Source organism: Rhipicephalus sanguineus, chromosome 7 (genome assembly GCF_013339695.2).
Source record: "Rhipicephalus sanguineus isolate Rsan-2018 chromosome 7, BIME_Rsan_1.4, whole genome shotgun sequence".
Classification (NCBI taxonomy): domain Eukaryota; kingdom Metazoa; phylum Arthropoda; class Arachnida; order Ixodida; family Ixodidae; genus Rhipicephalus; species Rhipicephalus sanguineus.
In genome coordinates, this window is record NC_051182.1 from 136722532 (window position 1) to 136741386 (window position 18855).

At 48.5% G+C, this 18855-nt stretch overlaps 1 protein-coding gene across 1 annotated transcript in view; it reads right to left on the reverse strand.

Moving 5' to 3' along the window:
- The window catches only part of LOC119400050 (sodium/calcium exchanger 3-like), a 66016-nt gene that overhangs the window by 15228 nt on the left and 31933 nt on the right, over positions 1-18855 (reverse strand). Inside the window, 6 exon segments of the mRNA XM_037666969.2 lie at positions 1895-2062; positions 3213-3425; positions 5699-5827; positions 9288-9414; positions 11931-11967; positions 11970-12330. Of these exon segments, the coding sequence (XP_037522897.1) occupies positions 1895-2062; positions 3213-3425; positions 5699-5827; positions 9288-9414; positions 11931-11967; positions 11970-12267 (972 nt within the window). The 5' untranslated portion in view covers positions 12268-12330.

The window sequence follows — 18855 nt, forward strand, 5'->3', positions numbered from 1 at the left end:
ATAGCTCTTCTAGTCCTTTAGGCCGTTCTCGGGAGCTCGGGAAATCGTCCTTCGGCTTTGAGAGGCACACACACGCATAGTGGCCCTTTTTCCCGCAATGGTTGCAAGTCTTGTTCGCCGCGGGGCACTGTACCTTCGTGTGGTCGCGCACATTTCCACACCACTTGCAGCGTTCGTCTCCCTTCTTGCACATGCGTTGCGGGCGTGACCTGGAGGGCGCCTTCGTTTCATTCCGACGATTTTTTGAGTTTGCCTGGCTGTGTAGTTCGCCGACGTCGAGAGTGGACTGTCCGATGGAGCGTATTTCTTTGTGTTGCTGCTTCACGCTCTCTGAATTGCGGGCAGCTGTGATCGCCTTCTCGAGCGTGAGTTCGGAGTCAAGTTGCAGCCTCTCACTGAGTTTCACGTCTCGTAGGCCTACTACGAGCCTGTCCCGTATCAATTCGTCTTTGAGAGTTCCGTAATCGCATCTTTCAGCCATCTTGAACAGCTCGGTCGCGAACGTGTCGACATTTTCGTGCGGCTCTTGTTTCCGAGAGTTGAACCGCGCTCTCTCATAGATGACGTTCTTTCGGGGCAGGAAATGCTTTTCGAAAGCACTCACCACGGCAGCGTATGATGACGTCTGTTCGTCTGTTAATTTCAAGGCGGTGAGCACGTCTTCCGCTTCTTCCCCCATGGCGTAGAGTAACGTGTTGATTTGCGTCGTCTCGTCCTGGCCCGTCAGACCGGAGATGAGACGGTAGCGTTCCCACCTGCGATGCCATCGTGTCCAATCCTCGGGCTTGCGGAAATCGAGCTTCGTCGGCAGCTCCACGGCGAGCGGGTTGAACGCCATTCTCGGAGTGCCGCTCGCGCGCTCTCCGTCTCCGTCGTGACCGTCTCGCATGACACCGGATCGGTGTGCGTCCGTTTTATGTTCGGCTCGCTGTCCTCGGCGGCGTCACGCTGCGTTGGTCATCCCGCCGCTGGCACCATGTCGTAGCTGTGGCCGGGATTGGAGTAACGGCAGCCAGGGTAACGAGGATAACTGTTTATTAGTACATGCTATGCAATCGCCGTAATGGCAGTGATGGCCGCGCCGATCTGTGTTTCTTCCCGCCAAACCGTCCGCTTCACTTCGTTGCCGCTCGGGGCGCTGCTATCGGTGGCGCCCACGACACTATCAAGTGTAAGTACGTGCCAGTTCATTTTTGTGTTGTCGTGATCTCTCCTCTAGTGTCCCTGTTTGCTCGCCTAACTTCTTTTAAGACTCCCGCGCATACAAAATAGAAGTGTACTTGCGAACGAAAAAACAATTAAAACACCAGCACATAAGACGCACCTTTTCTATAGACGACAGGAAAAATCCAGCCAATACAGGCTCTTAAATTCAACCAACAAACGCCGAAAAACCTGCGTATACTATCCTCAGTCAATCAATCAATCAATTGCAGCGCCGAATTTCCTCCCTAGTATCGTCATTACGAAGCTCAGTGTTTCTTATGTTTATTTAAGGCTTGCGCTTTGTGATATAACATTGTGCGCGGTCATTATGTGCATATGGTTTGAGATTAGATACGACAGAGTATTGAGCATACATACTTCGGTGCTTTATGAGCAGATGTGCTGCGAACGTTATATAAATATGTATATATTATGTATGCGAATATTGGATGTATAGTTTAAAAGACTGTTTTTTTTGCCTTAGTTATACTGCTGCTTGAACGTTACGTCTAAGAGCGATATGTTCTAAAGGAGGACGTTCATCGTCGACTGATGTGGGGACGGGGAACCTCTGTCAGACATATAAGCCTTCAGTGCTCTCCTCCCGCTTGACTTGTCAAGAAAATAAAGACATTGAATTGAATGGTTCTCTTCACGAGAAGGTGCGCGGTGTCCATTCGGCACTCACGTGCTGCAGCTTTTCGTTGATGCTGGGCCTGGTGCGGCGGCCTCCGGTCAGGTCCCGGATGGCGCCGACCCGGTACCACATGCGCGTGTGGTGCTGCTGTTCGGCCAGCTTGGCCGCCGCCAGGCACGCGGCGTCCTCGTCCGTCAGCCCCGGGTGCTTGCGGATCTCCTGTATAACAAACACGAGATGAGAGGCGGCTGAGGAAAGTATAGGCCTTCCATCACTAACCGGGACTGCTCACCGGGGCCGCACGTTTCATCTTCGTTGGTTAACTATCTGTACGAAGTGCTTGAGCGGTGATTTTCTTTCATCCCAAAGCAATCAGAATGCAATCAGACGCCGTTGTGATAATTCAGAGCACCTGAGATTATTTGACACGTTGGCTCAGTGTTTTAGGGGCGTAGCTCCTCTTAGTCTAACCTTGTCACGTCTCCGTTGTCCGGCGTAAACGGATCTCCCGTACAGTACGTGATATGTATCGCCCTCTCCTCTCCTACGCTTCCCGCTCTTTCTTCTCTCCTACGGTCCCCCCCCCCCCCTATCTTGCCTCGCGGCGCAGCGGCGCCGACGCAGGCAGCGTCGCGAGGCAGCGTCGCGTCAGCGTCTTGATTGAAAAAACCGACCGCTCGCGCTGCACAACCGTTCACTAACCACCCCGTATATATATAGGCACTGGATTTTGACCTCCAAGGTAGTGCGTGTGTGCGATTTCTCCTGTGCGTGATTAAACAATGAAATTCGCAGCGTACATGTAAAATTAAAGTGAGCTGCAAGTCGTCATAACTCTCATCGAACCTTTAGTATAAACGCGCCCGATCTCACGTCGGTGATGATGTACTGGGCAGAATTCACGGAAGATTCACGGTTTACCGATGAACCTCCGCAGCTTCGCCCACTCATCATCATTCACTCCGTGGATATGCTGTGATTTTTTTAGAGAGCTAAGAGAGGGAAATTGACGACCACACGTTTGTAGCCCGAGGCCACAAGGAAATCCATACGGTTATCTCACAAAGAAAGCTTCCTAGATGCCGAAAAATTTATCCTGGTCCAGAAATCGAACCCGGGACCAACACCTTTCCGGAGCAGTTGCTCAAGTTATTGAGCTTACCAGGAAGCAATGGGCAGCGCGAGGGCGAGTTACTTGACCACTGGAAGCACATGGACACATAATATTATTGCGATTCTGCTCTTTATAATCCTCCAAGGTGGCGAAAGGGTTAATAGAGGACTATCAGCACATCATCATGACTGCACTTCAATGCTTGTGACTTCCACACCATTAATCAGTGATGTGCGCAAGAGGCTCCCAACTGACCCGTATGAAGTCTAGAAGGTTCTCTCTGTTGAGCTCGCCGTTGGGGAAGAACTCCCGGCGCGCAGGTCCTCCGCCAGGTGTCGCCGGCGCGACGGCGTTGTTCGTGTGCTTGGCGATGTCGGCCGTGGTCTGCAGCTCGAGCTGCTTCTGGGCGCTTCGCTTCCGAGCCCCAGGCCAGAAGATACCCGTGTCCGCCGCGTATGCCAGGAAGACCTGCGCGACCACAGAGACTTATCAAGGTGAAAGCCTTAGGTGCCTCATCATACGCGAAAAGAGACCGTCGGTGTCAACACGAACGATGCAAAAAGTCGCGTGATCAGAGATTACGGCTTGTCATATGACATCACAGACTACCAAAATTTGTCACGTCATTATGACGTCATCATTACTTCACATAACACGACGTCTCACGATGACATCATCACACGACATTGTTGCTTTGTCAAACGTGGGCCGATGTCGGAGTCGAACTAGTTCATTCCCTTGTCTTTTCATCCTTCTCCTCTTCCACCCCACACATTCTCCCGCACACTGTCCCTACTGTGGAGCGAAGCCCACAGTGTATCATTGCACCCGGGAATGTCCACATCCACCGGACTACCCCCCTATTAATTCACCCTCACATTCCTGATGGGAGACTGCGCTGACCAGCTCAGGGTTGCAGGAGCAGCGTCGGCTGATCCAGCGGGCACGTGGAGTGGCGCGAGCCGATGGGGCCCTGTGCTAAGGGCTTGTCCCGACGAGGAAAATCTCTTATCCCGGTACGAATAGAGGAGGCAGCGCTGCAAAACCACGTGAAACGCAGAAAACTGCAATGCCTCATATTCTGAAGTCACTGCAAAGTCACCTTAGATGCAGAAAGCCTTCGTGGGTGGAGGGAGAATTAATACAATCGACTGGGAAGAGGAAGCATAAGAATAAGATGGCTTTCGCCTTCGAGTCATCTGCGGGTGCATCTTGTACGCATTCTCTCTAATTACGTCAGAATTAAGCACATTTTGATTTCATTTGATTTGATTAGGCGAATGCGTAAAGAGCCTGTGAGCTTTTTGGTCGTCGAACATCGAAGCACAGCTATGGACCTTGTTCATGCTTGTATACGCATGAGCACCGAAAAGTACAGGGCCAGAGAGCTCGGAAGACGGGACCAGCTGCGGAGCCAGATAAGACCTGCCACTGTGCCAGATATGACCACATGGAGTGTGACAGGAAGGACTACAAGGTGGGAGGTAGAAGAGTAGTTTTGGGTGAGATAAAAAGATTAGGTTGGCCAGATGAAACCCGTTCATGGACCAAATAGGGCAGGTAATGGGAGAGACAGGACCAATTAAATGCTTTAGATAGTAGGTGTTGGGCCATAGTTAATTTTTGGACAGATAGAAGTAGTTGACGGGCCAGATAGGACCAGTGGATGGGTCCGGTAGGCTCTGTTGATTGTCCAGGTAGGGCGAAGCAATTATTGGTCTGATAGAAGCAGTTATTGGTCCAGGTGGAACCAGTTATTGGTGGTCCATGTTGGCTTCAGTTAACTGTTGGTCATGCTGAACCGGTTGGTAGGCCTCATATATGGCCAGTTCATACTTATCCAGGTAAATCTAGTTCGTAAGCCAGGTAGGTCTAATCGGTGGACTATATTGAAGTAATTAGTGACCCAGATACAGCCAGTTGGTGGCCCAGATAGGGCTACTTCGTGGACCAAGTGAGGCCAGTTGGCAACTATTCAATAAGCCTAACGGGCAAGGTCGGGAGACAAGATATCGCGTCCTCGTCATCGGTCGCATAAAGCTGCAAGCACTGCCAAGCCACAGTGTTCACGAAAGAATAGCGCCAAGAGAATGAGTCACACTGAATGAATGCAGAACGGGGGTAGGGAAGGGACAGGAGAGAGAGGAAATGCAGGGATGTTAACCAATCAGGGATAACTGGTATGCTACCCTCCACTGGGAAATGTAATGGAAGAGTTCGAAAGTTAGAGGTAGACAGAAGGAGGAAGTGGGGAGAACATACAAATTCACACTCCTTACAGTCACAATATCTATGTTGGTCTATAACCACCGGTGCAAATCTGGTTGTCCTTATGCGGTTAAGCGGTTAACATATGCACAGTGGTGAGAAATATGAGAGGCACCGCCGAATTCGTGTTTAATCAGTGATTACTTGTTATGTGCCTGTAACGTACTGAACTGCAAGAGATGCCTTTCCACTAGAGCATTTAGTGTTATGAAGTTTCGCACTCGTAAACTGCGTTTAGCCGCTATGACGTTTAAACGGTAATTTCGATGCTCACTGATATCGCTCACAACTGTACGTAACAAACGTTGAAAGTTGGGCGAGCCGATACCGGATCATCTTCGAACAAACCGCGCAGCAGTGAAGGACCCCAAGATGAGACAGCTAGACATACGTCTCTGTCTTCCTCCTTTGCGTCCTGTAAAGCTATGCAGTTTGTTAGAAGGCGGTTCAGATACGCGCAGGACTCGACTCACCAGCAGCGGGAAGAATAGAAGCGTCAAGATGGCTTCCCAGAGCTCGATGATTTCGGGACTCGATCCCATCAGCACGATCAGGAGCCACAGGTACGCGAACACGCTGAAGAACGCCGTGATGCCGAACACCTGCGAGGCGCGTTCGATATTTGTGTTATATATATATATGCAAGATGCTGCAGTGCATGACGTCGCGTATGTGCGTGAACCTGCTTTCACATCCTGTGCAGGCGAAAAAAAAACTCAAAAAGAAAAAATTCAGGAGCGCTTCCCCTTTCGGGAAAATGGGAGCAAGCTTCGCTTGCTCCCATTTTCCCGAAAGCGAAGCTTGACGTGTGCATGCCTGGCCTCTCTCTCTCTCTTTCTTTCTTTCTTTCTTTCTTTTCTTTCTTTCTTTCTTTTCTCGCTTTCTTTCTTTCGTTCGTTCTCTGCGAAGGCAGCAGTTGGCGTTGTGCGCAATCATTCACGTTCCGGCGCGTGAGGTCCTGCATTTATATCCCTTCAACAATGAAATGCGAAAACGTCCAATGACAACCGACCTCGATAAAGGATCCTTTTACCTTGGTCCTTAACTTCTCGAGATTCGTTCTGGGTTTCTACCCTTTAGTCTAGTGCATGCATGATGCAACGATCGCACACTTTTTTCTTTCAGCGATAGACATACGCGGCCTGTCATGATTTTGCCGCAACAAGAAATCCACTAACTTACTGGGCGGTCAATGGATGACGAAGAAATCCGTGAGTTATAAAAGCTTCCCTTAAAAAGTCTTTCACGAGTACATCGGTTTGAATAGATAGAGTTCCCTACTATATTTACTAGAGGGAACTCTCCCGCTGCCATCGGGAATGATGGGAAGTACACAGATTTGCCTAGTCCTCGTGCTTGCGGCTTCGAACACACGTGTGGCTATGTTTATTGCTGTGTTTTGGCTTTGGTTTCGGTTAAAATAACGACTCGTTATGAACCTTGTGAGCTCAGTTGAACTGGTGAGGCTAAAAGCGCCAAGGTGGTGAAGTGGGACTGCTGAACTTTTGCTAACTTCGATTTGCGTCAAAGCGACTGCACGCCACACGGGCCTACACAGAGCCAAAAGAATGAAGCTTAGACAAATTTATGTACTATCCATCATTCCCATGCTAGCTGAAGCATCATGTCTTGCGACTTCCATAGACACTAGCGTCAGATTTCCCTCTAGTGTGTTATTATGAAACTCCATGTTTGATAGCCTTTTATACAAACACATTTCTAGTTCCCTACGGACCTGGCTAAGCGACGCTTCTAACGCTCCGTCACAGCCGTCGTTGGGTCTACGCCAGCTTTCAGGCCCAAACACCGCGGTTGATTGCGGAACCGGGAGTCACGCATTCCCCGAGTATATCACTCAAACGCGACCCTCGATCGCGTCGTGAACGTCGGACGAGAAGCCATATAACGTCCCGATTGGCGGCACGAGCGAAACCATTGTTGCCTCGTTTGAGCGACCACTTGCTCGCTCGTTTTGCCGCCTCGCGAACTCGCCCGGAACGTATACGCAAGTATGGAGGAATACATAGGAGGGAACATTACGTCACGCAGCCAGCCTTGACAAGCGAACGCTCTGTGAAGCCACTAATGTCGGCCCAACGCGTTAAGTTTTACATCAAGATCACGCAAGGAATGAGAAAGCTGCACTTGAAGCTTTTTTTCATTCCATCTACTATGGTACGATTGCTATAGAAAGGAACGGGTAGTGCATAACGACCATTACCTAAAGATTCGAGAAGTTCCGTGCGAGACACAACTGTTTGAAAATCATTTTTTTTTTTCAAAATTATTCGAGATGGGATTAGGTTGCCTGCCGGTGCCGTCAACGTCGTATCAAATGGCGTATTCTTGCCCTGTTGAAGTAATTCAACTTCATCAGTTATGTGACCTTTTTTTTTTTTCTTTTTGTATTGTCCATGTATAACTTATCGTCTTTTGAAACTTCTGTAACCTGTTTTTATAGCTGCAGAAGTTTTCTTACTTCACACGTTATGCAGAAAAAAAAAAAGTGACGTTTTGAGGCTGACTGTAAAACCCCGTATCACATGATGTATGCTTTATGCCCTGCTGCGGTGACTTAACTATTCTGGTTCTCCGGCTTCATTAGTGTATTGCCCATGTAGAACTTATCCTGTTTTAAACTGCTGTGACCATTATTGGTTTTACAATTTAATTTCTTGTTCTTCCTCACGCTTAGTGTTAAAAATCTATGAACCGCCTCAAACTGATTGTTAACCCCCCTCCCCCACTGTAATGTGTTCTTGTGCTGTAGATGATAAATTAATTAATTAATTAATTCATTCATTCATTCATTTGCCGAGACACTGGAGCTTAGTGCCCGGTAGCTCTTAATCAAAGCGTGCACAGTCCGGCGCAGTTCGGCCGCCTCTCGGGTGGTGGGGATGGGGGTTCAAAAACAGAACCTAACCGGGAGTACTAAAGCCTACCGCGAGCTCTGACGTTTTGATCAGATGTTGAGGCGACGCAGTAGGCTTCAGTCGCCTTGCGCAATGCTCCCTCCTAACTTTTACCTTCCTCCATATATGCAAGGCGTGCATTCGTGGGGGGGGGGGGGGGGGGGACTCGTACCCCTACTCTGTATATTGTCGAATGCCGCCATCTTGGTGGCTCTGATTGGCCCTGAAAATTTATTTGTCTTCTTTGATTGGTTCGAAATCGCCGCCATTACAAAACTTGACATTGTGGCGCAATTCGACGATACCTCGAATTTCCCACGTAGTTGATTCGAGCATGCCATCTTCTAGTGTTGAGGATAATAATAATTTTTCGTGTTTAACGTCCCAGAACCACGATATGATGATGAGGCACGCCGTAGAGGAGGGCTACAAAAATCTCGACCACTTGTCTCCTATTTGAACGAACTCTTTCAATTAACTTTAATCAGTTATCCTTACAGTTAAGTTATCCTTCTCCTAAGTAAACTTATGCTCCGATATCGTATTTATCCAATATAACTCTTTAACTTGAATGGGAACCATCATCTTGTTCCGTTTTATTTTAAGTGCGGAGCACTTTAGGGGTGCGGGCTGTCGTATGCTGTCGTCACTTGGCGTAACGCCGGCAAAACCACGCATAAAAATAGACAAAAAGAAGAAGCAAGCGAGAAATATAAATATAGAGAAAGAAAGAGGTAAACTAGATAGAAAAATAGAAATAAATAGATATAAAGAAAGAACAAGAGGCAGAAAAAACTGGGAAAGAGAAAACGAAAGAAAGGAAGCAAGAAAGAAAAAAGAGAAACACAGATGGCCGCCCATCTCCGCACTTCATTCAGGCTTGGCGCCACTATAGCGCGAAGCTGCCTTGATTTTTTTGTTTTACAAGACTTTTACCGAATAATCAAAAAAGAGGAAGCACTTCTTGCAAGCACTTCCGGTGCGCCACCGAAAGTGCTTGCAAGAGAAACGACAGCGTCACTCGTTGATCGTGCCACTATTAGTACCGGTCGCATCTTGTCGTGTTTATTCAACCACACAGAGCTCGGCGTCGGATAACGGGTAACGTTGCATATACGTTCAAGATTTACGCGTTCGTATATCATACCTTGATCATACGTATGGTGCGGATTTCGTTGGCGGGAATCGACACCACGCAGACGGCGGTGATGACGAGCAAGTTGAAGGCTGCCGAACCGACGATAGTTCCGGGTCCCAGGTCGCCCGCTACGAATCTGCGTGTACAAAGGCGATGAAACGATAAAGGTTTACTGAAATACCAAAAAAAAAAAGACGCGTACCATCGAGGAAGAATTTAAGACAGAACAGAAAAGGGCGTCAGTTGGGCTAGTTGGTACTGATTACGGCTTCTTCCTCGATGGTATACGCGTCTTTTTTGTATTTCAGCAAGCATGTACCAACTAGCCCATCAACAAGTTTTACTAATGATAAAAGTGCTGGACACAAATGTACTTCTTTTTTTGGCATGTCATAATCGTTTCTCTGTACATATTACCACGTGCGTTTCTTGGACAACACGGCCGTCCAAGAAACGACGCAGATGACGCCGTACAAGTTGGTCTACGGAAAAAGCCCGGCGACGACGCTCGACGCCATGCTACCCAACGTCACCGACGAAGAAAATGTCGACGCCGCCGCTTACAACGTGCCGAAGAAGCTCGACAGCTCGCCCGCCTGCGCATCAAGACCCAGCAGCACACCGACAGCCGTCGCTACAATCTTCTACGACGCTTCGTAGAATACCATCCCGGCGACCGAGTCTGGGTCTGGACGCCAATACGACGACGCGGACTGAGCGAGAAGCTTCTTCGACGATACTTCGGACCGTACAGGGTACTTCGACGTCTCGGCGCACTCGACTACGAGGTTGTCCCCGACGGCATCACGAACTCTCAGAGGCGCCGAACTGGACCCGAGGTCGTGCATGTGGTGCGCCTTAAACCGTACTATGCTCGTTAACCGACCTGAGGACTCTAATGTTTGCTTGCTTTATTAGCTTTCTTTAGTGTTGCATGTATTCATGTTCTGTTTAAGCATCGGGACGATGCTTTTTCAGAGGGGGGCATTGCCACGTGCGTTTCTTATTATCACTTTTGATGTATTCGGTTTTCGCCCACAAAGACTGTCAGCAATGCTCAGCGCAAACCGCGCCTCATTGTTCGAGATGGTTCGCGATTATTGTAGATCATTTTTGTTAAGATCGCGCGCAAGACGCGAACACTCGAGCTTATTCTAGAGATTGCGTGACAACCAGCGATAACGCTGGAATATTCTACGGCACATGCATAAATGCCGACGCGCCTCACCACTTGTCAGTTGATCGACGGTCGACGCTCTGTTCGCCGCTATCAGTCTATTGCTGTAGCTTGACTTTCAGTTTCCCGGCCACAAGTTCGGCCTAATAAAGAGTTTCAGCTCGAACGTGCTGACTGCTGCCTTCGTCGACGTCACGACCACGTGACAATATTAACTCGCATGCGAGCTTTTGTCCTTAGTAAAACACACTAGTTGAAGGGATCCAAGCTTAGTAACATACTTAGTAAAACAAACTTGGTAAAACATACTAGTTGAAGGGATCCGGACACCGACCAAATGATTTAAAAAAGAATGTACTTTTTTTTAAAGATTTTAAAAAGAATGCAAACTACATTTTTTTAAAAATCATTTGGCCGGTGTCCGGATCCCTTCAACTATACTATGTTTCATCCCGGCCAGACGGGTTTCCGTCATACTCTCAACTTCAACTTAGTAAAACAGTTGGCACTCATACCTTAAAAGAGGCCGTAAACCGCTTTTCCAAGTGACTATTCATTGACTTCCCTATCGTATACCTTACTGCCTCACGGATCGATCGCCGCAAAAATGTTTCGAATACGTCAAGAACGCACGGAGTTAGAATTTGCCGCACACTTTAAAAGCTTTCGCTCTTTCTTTTGTCTCGACGAGTGAACTGGAAGCTGCACGGAGAGGGATGACAGGTAAAGAAGCTACGTCACGCGCTCGTCATAAAACGCGATCGCTCTCTAACGGTGTTATTTCGCTGCGCGCTAGTGGCGCTTCTGAATGAACATCTGGCTAGTTGGTCTTTTACTTTTTTCCTTGTTATACTAATGCATTTATCAGACCAGCACTGTCTCTATCTCCTTGACAATGAAAGAGCAAGAGTGTCTGCGTAACGTGGTCATTGCGTGACACACATCTGTACAAGTGGCTTTGCGCATACGCATGCTCCATATTACTATTTTACCTGCGTCCGCTTGGCACATGCGTATGTTTTTGTTTTTTTTTTTTTTCTTTTTCCCCTGACAGTAAAATAAGTTGAAGACCAACGTCATCCCTGTCCTGTCGCATGAAATGGGGTAGATAAAAAGGGGCACTTGAAATGTTCTTGACAATTATAGTCCGTTAGAACTTTAGAAGGCAGCGGCAGTTCTTCTTGGAATGTGAATAAATATGAGCCTGCACCATAATGGCACGCAGTGTATAGACTAACGTCGTGGCCTAGACGGCCAGTGACTCCGCCGTGCGGCTCACTGAACGGGACTACTTCTTTAGTCGCGGAGGCGATCGGCTGCCCGCACTTCGGTCATCTGGATGGGGCCTTCTCCTGCCTGAGGTTGTATCCGACTATAAGTTTTAAAGGATAAGTGCACAGACGCTCAGGCAACTTCAAGCAACGTCAAACCGCCAGCGTCAAGGAGGAAGTTGGACAGTGAGCGAGAATGCCTACCCGCTGCCCACGATCTCGATGATGGCCAGCAGTATCTCGGCGCGCTCGACCCGAGCGCCATGAGGGTCAAGTTGGCCACGGTCTCGTTCCACACCTTGACCTCTATGATGTCCGGCTGGCCGCCGGGCACCTGGGCCGAAAGGGTCAGGCGTCGCGTCTTGGAAGTGATGCGCTCGATGGCGCACATGAACACGTCCGCGATGATGGCCACGCCCAGGAAGCAGTAGATTAAACCCAGCAGGTAGACGAAGGAGCGGCCACCCCGCGACCAGCTGGACTCGTCCAGGAAGGGCAGCAGTAGCCCGTCGCTGCACGTGTAGTTGGCGCCGGAGTCCATCGCTGCAGCTATGTCCTTGTCAGGAGGTGTTGAGTAGCCGGCGGTAGTCCGAGTGCGGTGGTCCTGCGTGAGATGAGAGGTGAGAGGTGCGAGAAATCATTACACGGGCCTGACATCTAAAACTCACAGCGACTTCAACACGGCCGCCTTAGGCACATAGCACAATCTACAGTTAAAACTAAGTTCCCGATCTAACGAGGAAATTTCCTTTCCCCGGCAAATACCCATAAAGGTTCAATGTCGTCATCAACCCGACCTAACGAACCTAAGTAGGCACCAAACTCGATTTAACGGAATTTTTCCAGAAATAAGGGAGTAAAGAAAGCGGTGACTTCTTTCAAATTTTGATCAAACGGGTTCCTCTTTAAGTGTGTGCTTTAACTCTGCCGAGTTAAACATCTAGCCGCCCTAGTCGCGACCTTAACTATTTTGACAAGGGTGTACACCGCACCCACGCACGGATCAATGGACTCAATATTTGGTAGCGCTGTTACTTACCGCAGGGTGCCAGTGGTGGTGGTACATTATTGTTCCTGTAAATGCTCTCCGAGGAGCGCGCCAGTGGCTTTCGTTATTTCGTTGTTTATGAAAACGAAAGTTCCGGCTTTGCATTTCGGCAGCCTATCATAGCTTCACGTTCACGTGATCGTCTACGCGGCCTGCATTGCCCGAAAATGGGTGGGGTCCATGTCCGGGTCGCTCTCGCGGATTTCTCACACGCATAGCCTTGAGTGAGTGGCAAATACAATGCCACGGTAGAGGGACAGAAAAAAATCCCTTTCTCGATTTTTACGAGCTTCCCGATTTGACGAAATAATTCGAATGTGGTGATCACTTCGTTTAACCGAGTTTCAACTGTATTAAGAGGCCTGCGTATGAGTTTTCAACTCGGTGCGTTTGTCTACTTGAAGAGGAGCGCGCCTCACAGAAGCACGCCAAAGGAAGCTAAAAATGACGCTCTACAAGCTCATCTAATTAAAGTCACCCACCGTGGTAGCTTAGAAGGTTGAGGCGCTGCGCTCCTAAGCTCGAGGTCGCGGGTTCGATTTCCGGTCACGGCCGGGCCTCATTAATGGTGGGGTTAAAACGCAAAAACACCCGTGTACTTAGATTTAGGGGCACGTCAAAGAAACCGAAGTGGTACGACATTATTCCGGAGCCCCCCTCTGCGGCGTGCCTCATACTCATATTGCTCATATTGTGGTTTTGGCAAGTATAACTCCTGCAGTTAATCAAGCTAATTAAACTCGAGGTACTCTGCGGATTTATTGCGACAGGCGTAGGGTGGTCATGACAGAGCTAGCGATTCAGTCAATCACTTTTTAATATTCAATGTACATTTAATGACCGGTCTTTATTATATAGGTAGGACCCAAGAGCCCTAGTGGTTATGGCAGAGGCGCGGAGGTCCGTTCTTTAATTCTGAACAGACTGGGCTAGTATTGAACTACAATGAAAATATATACAAATAAATACAAGTAAATACAAATCTTACGATAGCATTGTTACAATTGCATGAAAAGCGTTCGGGGTTTCTTTTTTCTTTTTGTTTTTTTCGTTGTCTCGCTTGCTCCTAATTCCAAGTTATGTAGATGAACGCGAACAAGTTGGTTATATAAGTGAACTGATGCAGATGATGTGAGGCTACAAGGTAAAGTGTTCCATCGTTTCGCTGCAATATAAAAATGAATTAATGATTCGAGGACCACATTCCGCTAGAGCCTAGGAAACCAAATAAAATGAGATAGATTACCTGTAGTGTATGAGCTCATGTGGTGCCAATCAGGTTAAAGGAACGTACCAAGCATCACATTATATCTCGCTCGTTCAAATGCCGACTGACGCGAAGTCAACCAGTCGGTCTTCTTAGCCTTCTGCCATGCAAGAACTAAGGTGCTCAGTGCAAGTTATAAGGCGGGGTTGGGGGAAGGGAGTCGCCATGGATGGGCACTAAGACCACAGCGTTATTGTAAACAGACATGCGCAGAGGAGATATATACTTGTTATGGCTCCCACTCGATTGAGACGACGTGTTTGCGCGTCTATTTCCTACCCTCGGTGCAATCCTCGCCGCTACGAGGCCGATGACAGTCGGCGTGGTAGCGACGCCAGCGAGATAGTACGAAAGAGATTGCTGGGACACAGATATCTTTCTAGAATGCAGCCAAACACTGCTTAAGGTAGGGTTAGATTTCAGAGGAGAAAGGAACGTGTTCTTCCAAAAACAAACTGCCGGACGCGTCAGACGTTCTTAAACGTTAAAATCACTCGCTACTCATTCGTTATCACCTGTATTCATTAATTAGTTTTACATCGAAGCTGCGTAGTATATGGTTAGACGAAAGCAAAAATGCGTCCTTCCTAAGTACGCAAGAGCTCCCACATTGCCACAGAAATTGGGCAAGCCCCACCATTCACCACTGGTCGACTGGAAATGTAGAAGTCGTCCGCGGGCAAAAACGTATGTGCCACTTAAATTGGGCAATTCTCACTCCTGGTCCACTAGAAATGAAGAAGGTAACACACGGGCGGCGAACACGTCAAGATTTCTGAACAGATGAAACCAGTTATTAAGGAAGACTTCATGGAACTGTCGGGATTAACCCAGTGATAAATACCGGGGCCTCATGTTGCAGCTTCGCTGGTTGGGCGGTGTTTTTTAAAAATCACAGGGTCCCTTATGCATTCGCCTAAGACGACTCGAAGGCGAAAGCCATCTTCTTTTTCTTCTAAGTCCATGTATTGATCCTGCCCTGCCACCCACCGAAAGCTTTCCGCACCTAACGTGGTTTTGCACGGCCTCCGGGATCGGAGGCACCTCACCTGGTTTCACACTGCCTCCGCGATCGGCTCACCTTTGACCAAGCGATGATGTCATGTGATGACGCTATCATGTGACGTCGCGTGATGTGACGTCACAGTGACATCGTGATCACGTCGCAAATTTCTGGGATCTGTTACGTCGTGGTGACGTCATATGGTGACATCACCACGCGATGGTGATTTTTTGCATCACTCGTGTTGGCGCCGCCGACGGGAGACGCCGACGCGGGACGCTGGTCAATATTCGCGTTTGGTGAGGCATCTAAGGCTTTCGCCTCAAAATTGTTTACCTTACGGCACACATTGCAATCCACGAAATGTAGCCGGCGGATTCGCTAGGCGTGTGTCACCGCTGTATATACTCACCCCGGAACTTCGACCTGATATTGACTCTGAGACATTGTACTCTCTTTCTCTTATCTGGAAACGTAAGAAAAATACCTTTTCTCGCCATGAAACAACCTAGAAATACACGCTGTCTGTTCCGCGTTGTAACAGAGTGATAAGGCAAGGCATCGAATGTTCCTTGTAGTCTGAGGCTCGCCGCCACTCTCGCGATTGCGGAACAGGGCTTCTTTCTCATTGTTACGCTTGTGATTTTTCGGCCCAGACACATTGCTCCTTCGAGTAGTAGAGGGGGACCATAGGCGTGCACAGGATTTTCAAGATGCATAATCCTGTGCACGCCTATGGTCACCCCCGTACATGACATAGCGTAGGGCCCTGGTGCTCCGACACCTGTCTGAAGACCCCGCGAAACTGTTCTTAGTGCTTCGCTTCAGCATGCACATACACGGCTGCCCTCCCACCCTGCCCCCCCTGCACGCATGCGTATGTGGGAATACCGCTCGCTATAAACCTTGCTACGCCCCTGCTTGAATCCTTTCAATGCTGCACGCCAGTACCAGGAACATGGTACTTCAGGAGAGTGGCTTGCTGGGCTAGTTGGTTGATCCATCATCGTAGAAACAAGCGCAAAAAAAAAACAGAGACAATGAAAGGACGACATGAGTGTGGGGTCCTTTCTTTGTCTCTGTTTTTTAGCGGCGAAGCTCCTTAAGGCGGCACCCGTTCGTCCCTCGTAGTCGTCGTCGTCGTAGTAGTAGCAGTAGTAGTCGTCGTAGTCCGTAACAAGTCTTACGCTTTGACCTCCAAGGTGGTGCCGGTGGGAGATTTTTCCTGTGCGTTGTTGAACAATAAAAAATTCGCAGCGTGCGCGTTAACTAAAAGCCGAATTCTTCTGTCTCTCATTCCCCATTAGCACCCATTGGCATGTTCCAGTAGGAAATGTTAGTAGAAGTAGAAGTGTAAGTGTTAGCTAAAAGCCGACTTCTTCTGTCTCTCATTCCCATTAGCAGCCATTGTTTACCTCCAAGGTAGTGCCTGGTGAGATTTCTCCTGTGCGTGATTAAACAATAAAAATTTTGTTCAAAACGCCGTTGATTGATGAAATAAACCAACGAAAGACGCCAGATGTTTTGTAAAAGCAGAACGAAAGAACGCCAGATGTTTCTAAAGCAAAACGAAAAGACGCCAGCTGCTTAACGAAAGACGCCAGATTTTTCTAAAGCAATGGTTTTCTAAACAATGAAAATTCACAGCGTACATGTAAAATTAAAGTGAGCTGCAAGTCGTCATAACTCATCGAACCTTTAGTATAAACGCGCCCGATCTCACGTCGGTGATGATGTACTGGGCAGAATTCACGGAAGATTCACGGTTTACCGATGAACCTCCGCAGCTTCGCCCACTCATCATCATTCACTCCGTGGATATGCTGTGATTTTTTTCCATTATTGAGCTGATTTCTACGATGAACATGGTACGGATATCAAACTGCGTCCTGCGCCTGGAGTGCCTTCAGGAGCTCTGGCCTGAGCCCTTTACCGTATTTGGAAGACCAGTCAGCCCACGTGACTTAGAAACACAGCATATCCACGGAGTGCATGATGATGAGTGGGCGAAGCTGCGGAGGTTCATCGGTAAACCGTGAATCTTCCGTGAATTCTGCCCAGTACATCATCACCGACGTGAGATAGGGCGCGTTTATACTAAAAGTTCGATGAGTTATGACGACTTGCAGCTCACTTTAATTTTACATGTACGCTGCGAATTTTCATTGTTTAGAAAACCATTGCTTTAGAAAACATCTGGCGTCTTTCGTTAAGCAGCTGGCGTCTTTTCCTTTTGCTTTAGAAACATCTGGCGTTCTTCCGTTTTGCTTTTACAAAACATCTGGCGTCTTTCGTTGCTTTATTTCATCAATAAACGGCGTTTTGAACAAAATTTTTATTGTTTAATCACGCACAGGAGAAATCTCACCAGGCACTACCTTGGAGGTAAAGAATGGCTGCTAATGGGAATGAGAGACAGAAGAAGTCGGCTTTTAGCTACCGCTGCGAATTTTTTATTGTTCAACAACGCACAGGAAAAATCTCCCACCGGCACCACCTTGGAGGTCAAAGCGTAAGACTGGTTACGGACTAGGACTACGACTACGAGGGACGAACGGGTGCCGCCTTAAGGAGCTTCGCCCCTAAAAGCGATATAGCACGCAGTTTCGTGCCACGACAGCCCGTCGACGTGGATCGCCCCCTAGCGTAAGACCCACCAATCTTGCGACGCCTCCGGTGTCGCCGGACCCCGATTCACTCGCGCGGCATGTGGGCGCTGGCATATGCCGCGACCCCGCTCCAGAAATCAAGCGAATGAGTCAACGGAGGAGCACCACGCGTACGCTTCGCGCAGTGTACGCCACCGCATGCAGCGACCCAAGCGAGAACTCGCGCATGGCGTGTAACCTCGTTTACGTCTTAATGGAGGCGTTCTGCGCGAAAGGCCAAGTGGTTGTTAGACCCTGCGGGGGTCCCCTTTATAAAAGCCCTCTCGCATGGTGAACCTGCCATGAGACCTTTAATTATGTCTCCCTAATTGCTCAGAGGCTGCGGGCCACGCGTGAAAAGTCGAGCTGCAGCTCCGTCTCACCATATTGGTATACAGTGCACGGAGCAGGGGCGTAAGCTGGGGATGCGGCTGATATGGCTTCAGCCCCTCCCTCCCCCCCCCCCCCCTCCCTCGAAATCTTTTTGTACTGTCATGTATCACCGACTAAAACACCCACCTGCGCCGCAAGTCATCCCGTAACTTTTTTGGAATTCCTTTTCACAATCCAAAAACACTGGATGGATGGATGGATGGATGGATGGATGGATGGATGGATGGATGGATGGATGGATGGATGGATGGATGGATGGATGGATGGATGGATGGACGGACGGACGGACGGACGGACGGGTGGATGGATGGATGGACGGATGGATGGATGGATGGATGGATGGATGGATGGATGGATGGATGGATGGATGGATGGATGGATGGATGGATGGATGGATGGATGGACGGATGGATGGACGGATGGATGGATCGATGGATGGATGAACGGACGGGCGTATGGATGGATGAATAGATACTATGAGCTTCCCCATTATTATATGTAAAAGGAAAAAGAAAAAAAAAACACTTTGTTTTAAGTTGGCCTAATGCCTTCACAGCCCCGTTCTCTGTCCCTTACGGCAGAATGTCTTTACTATTCCCACTATTTATTTTTGTCCTTTGTCTCTATATACTTTTCTGCAAGCAATACTTTAACCGTCTCTTACTTATTTCTACCGCGGACGTGTTCAGCTTTCCGTTAATGTCCTTAAAACCAAAGGCTTCATGTAGCCTCGTGCCCAAACATACACCGGTATGGATATCTCCACATTC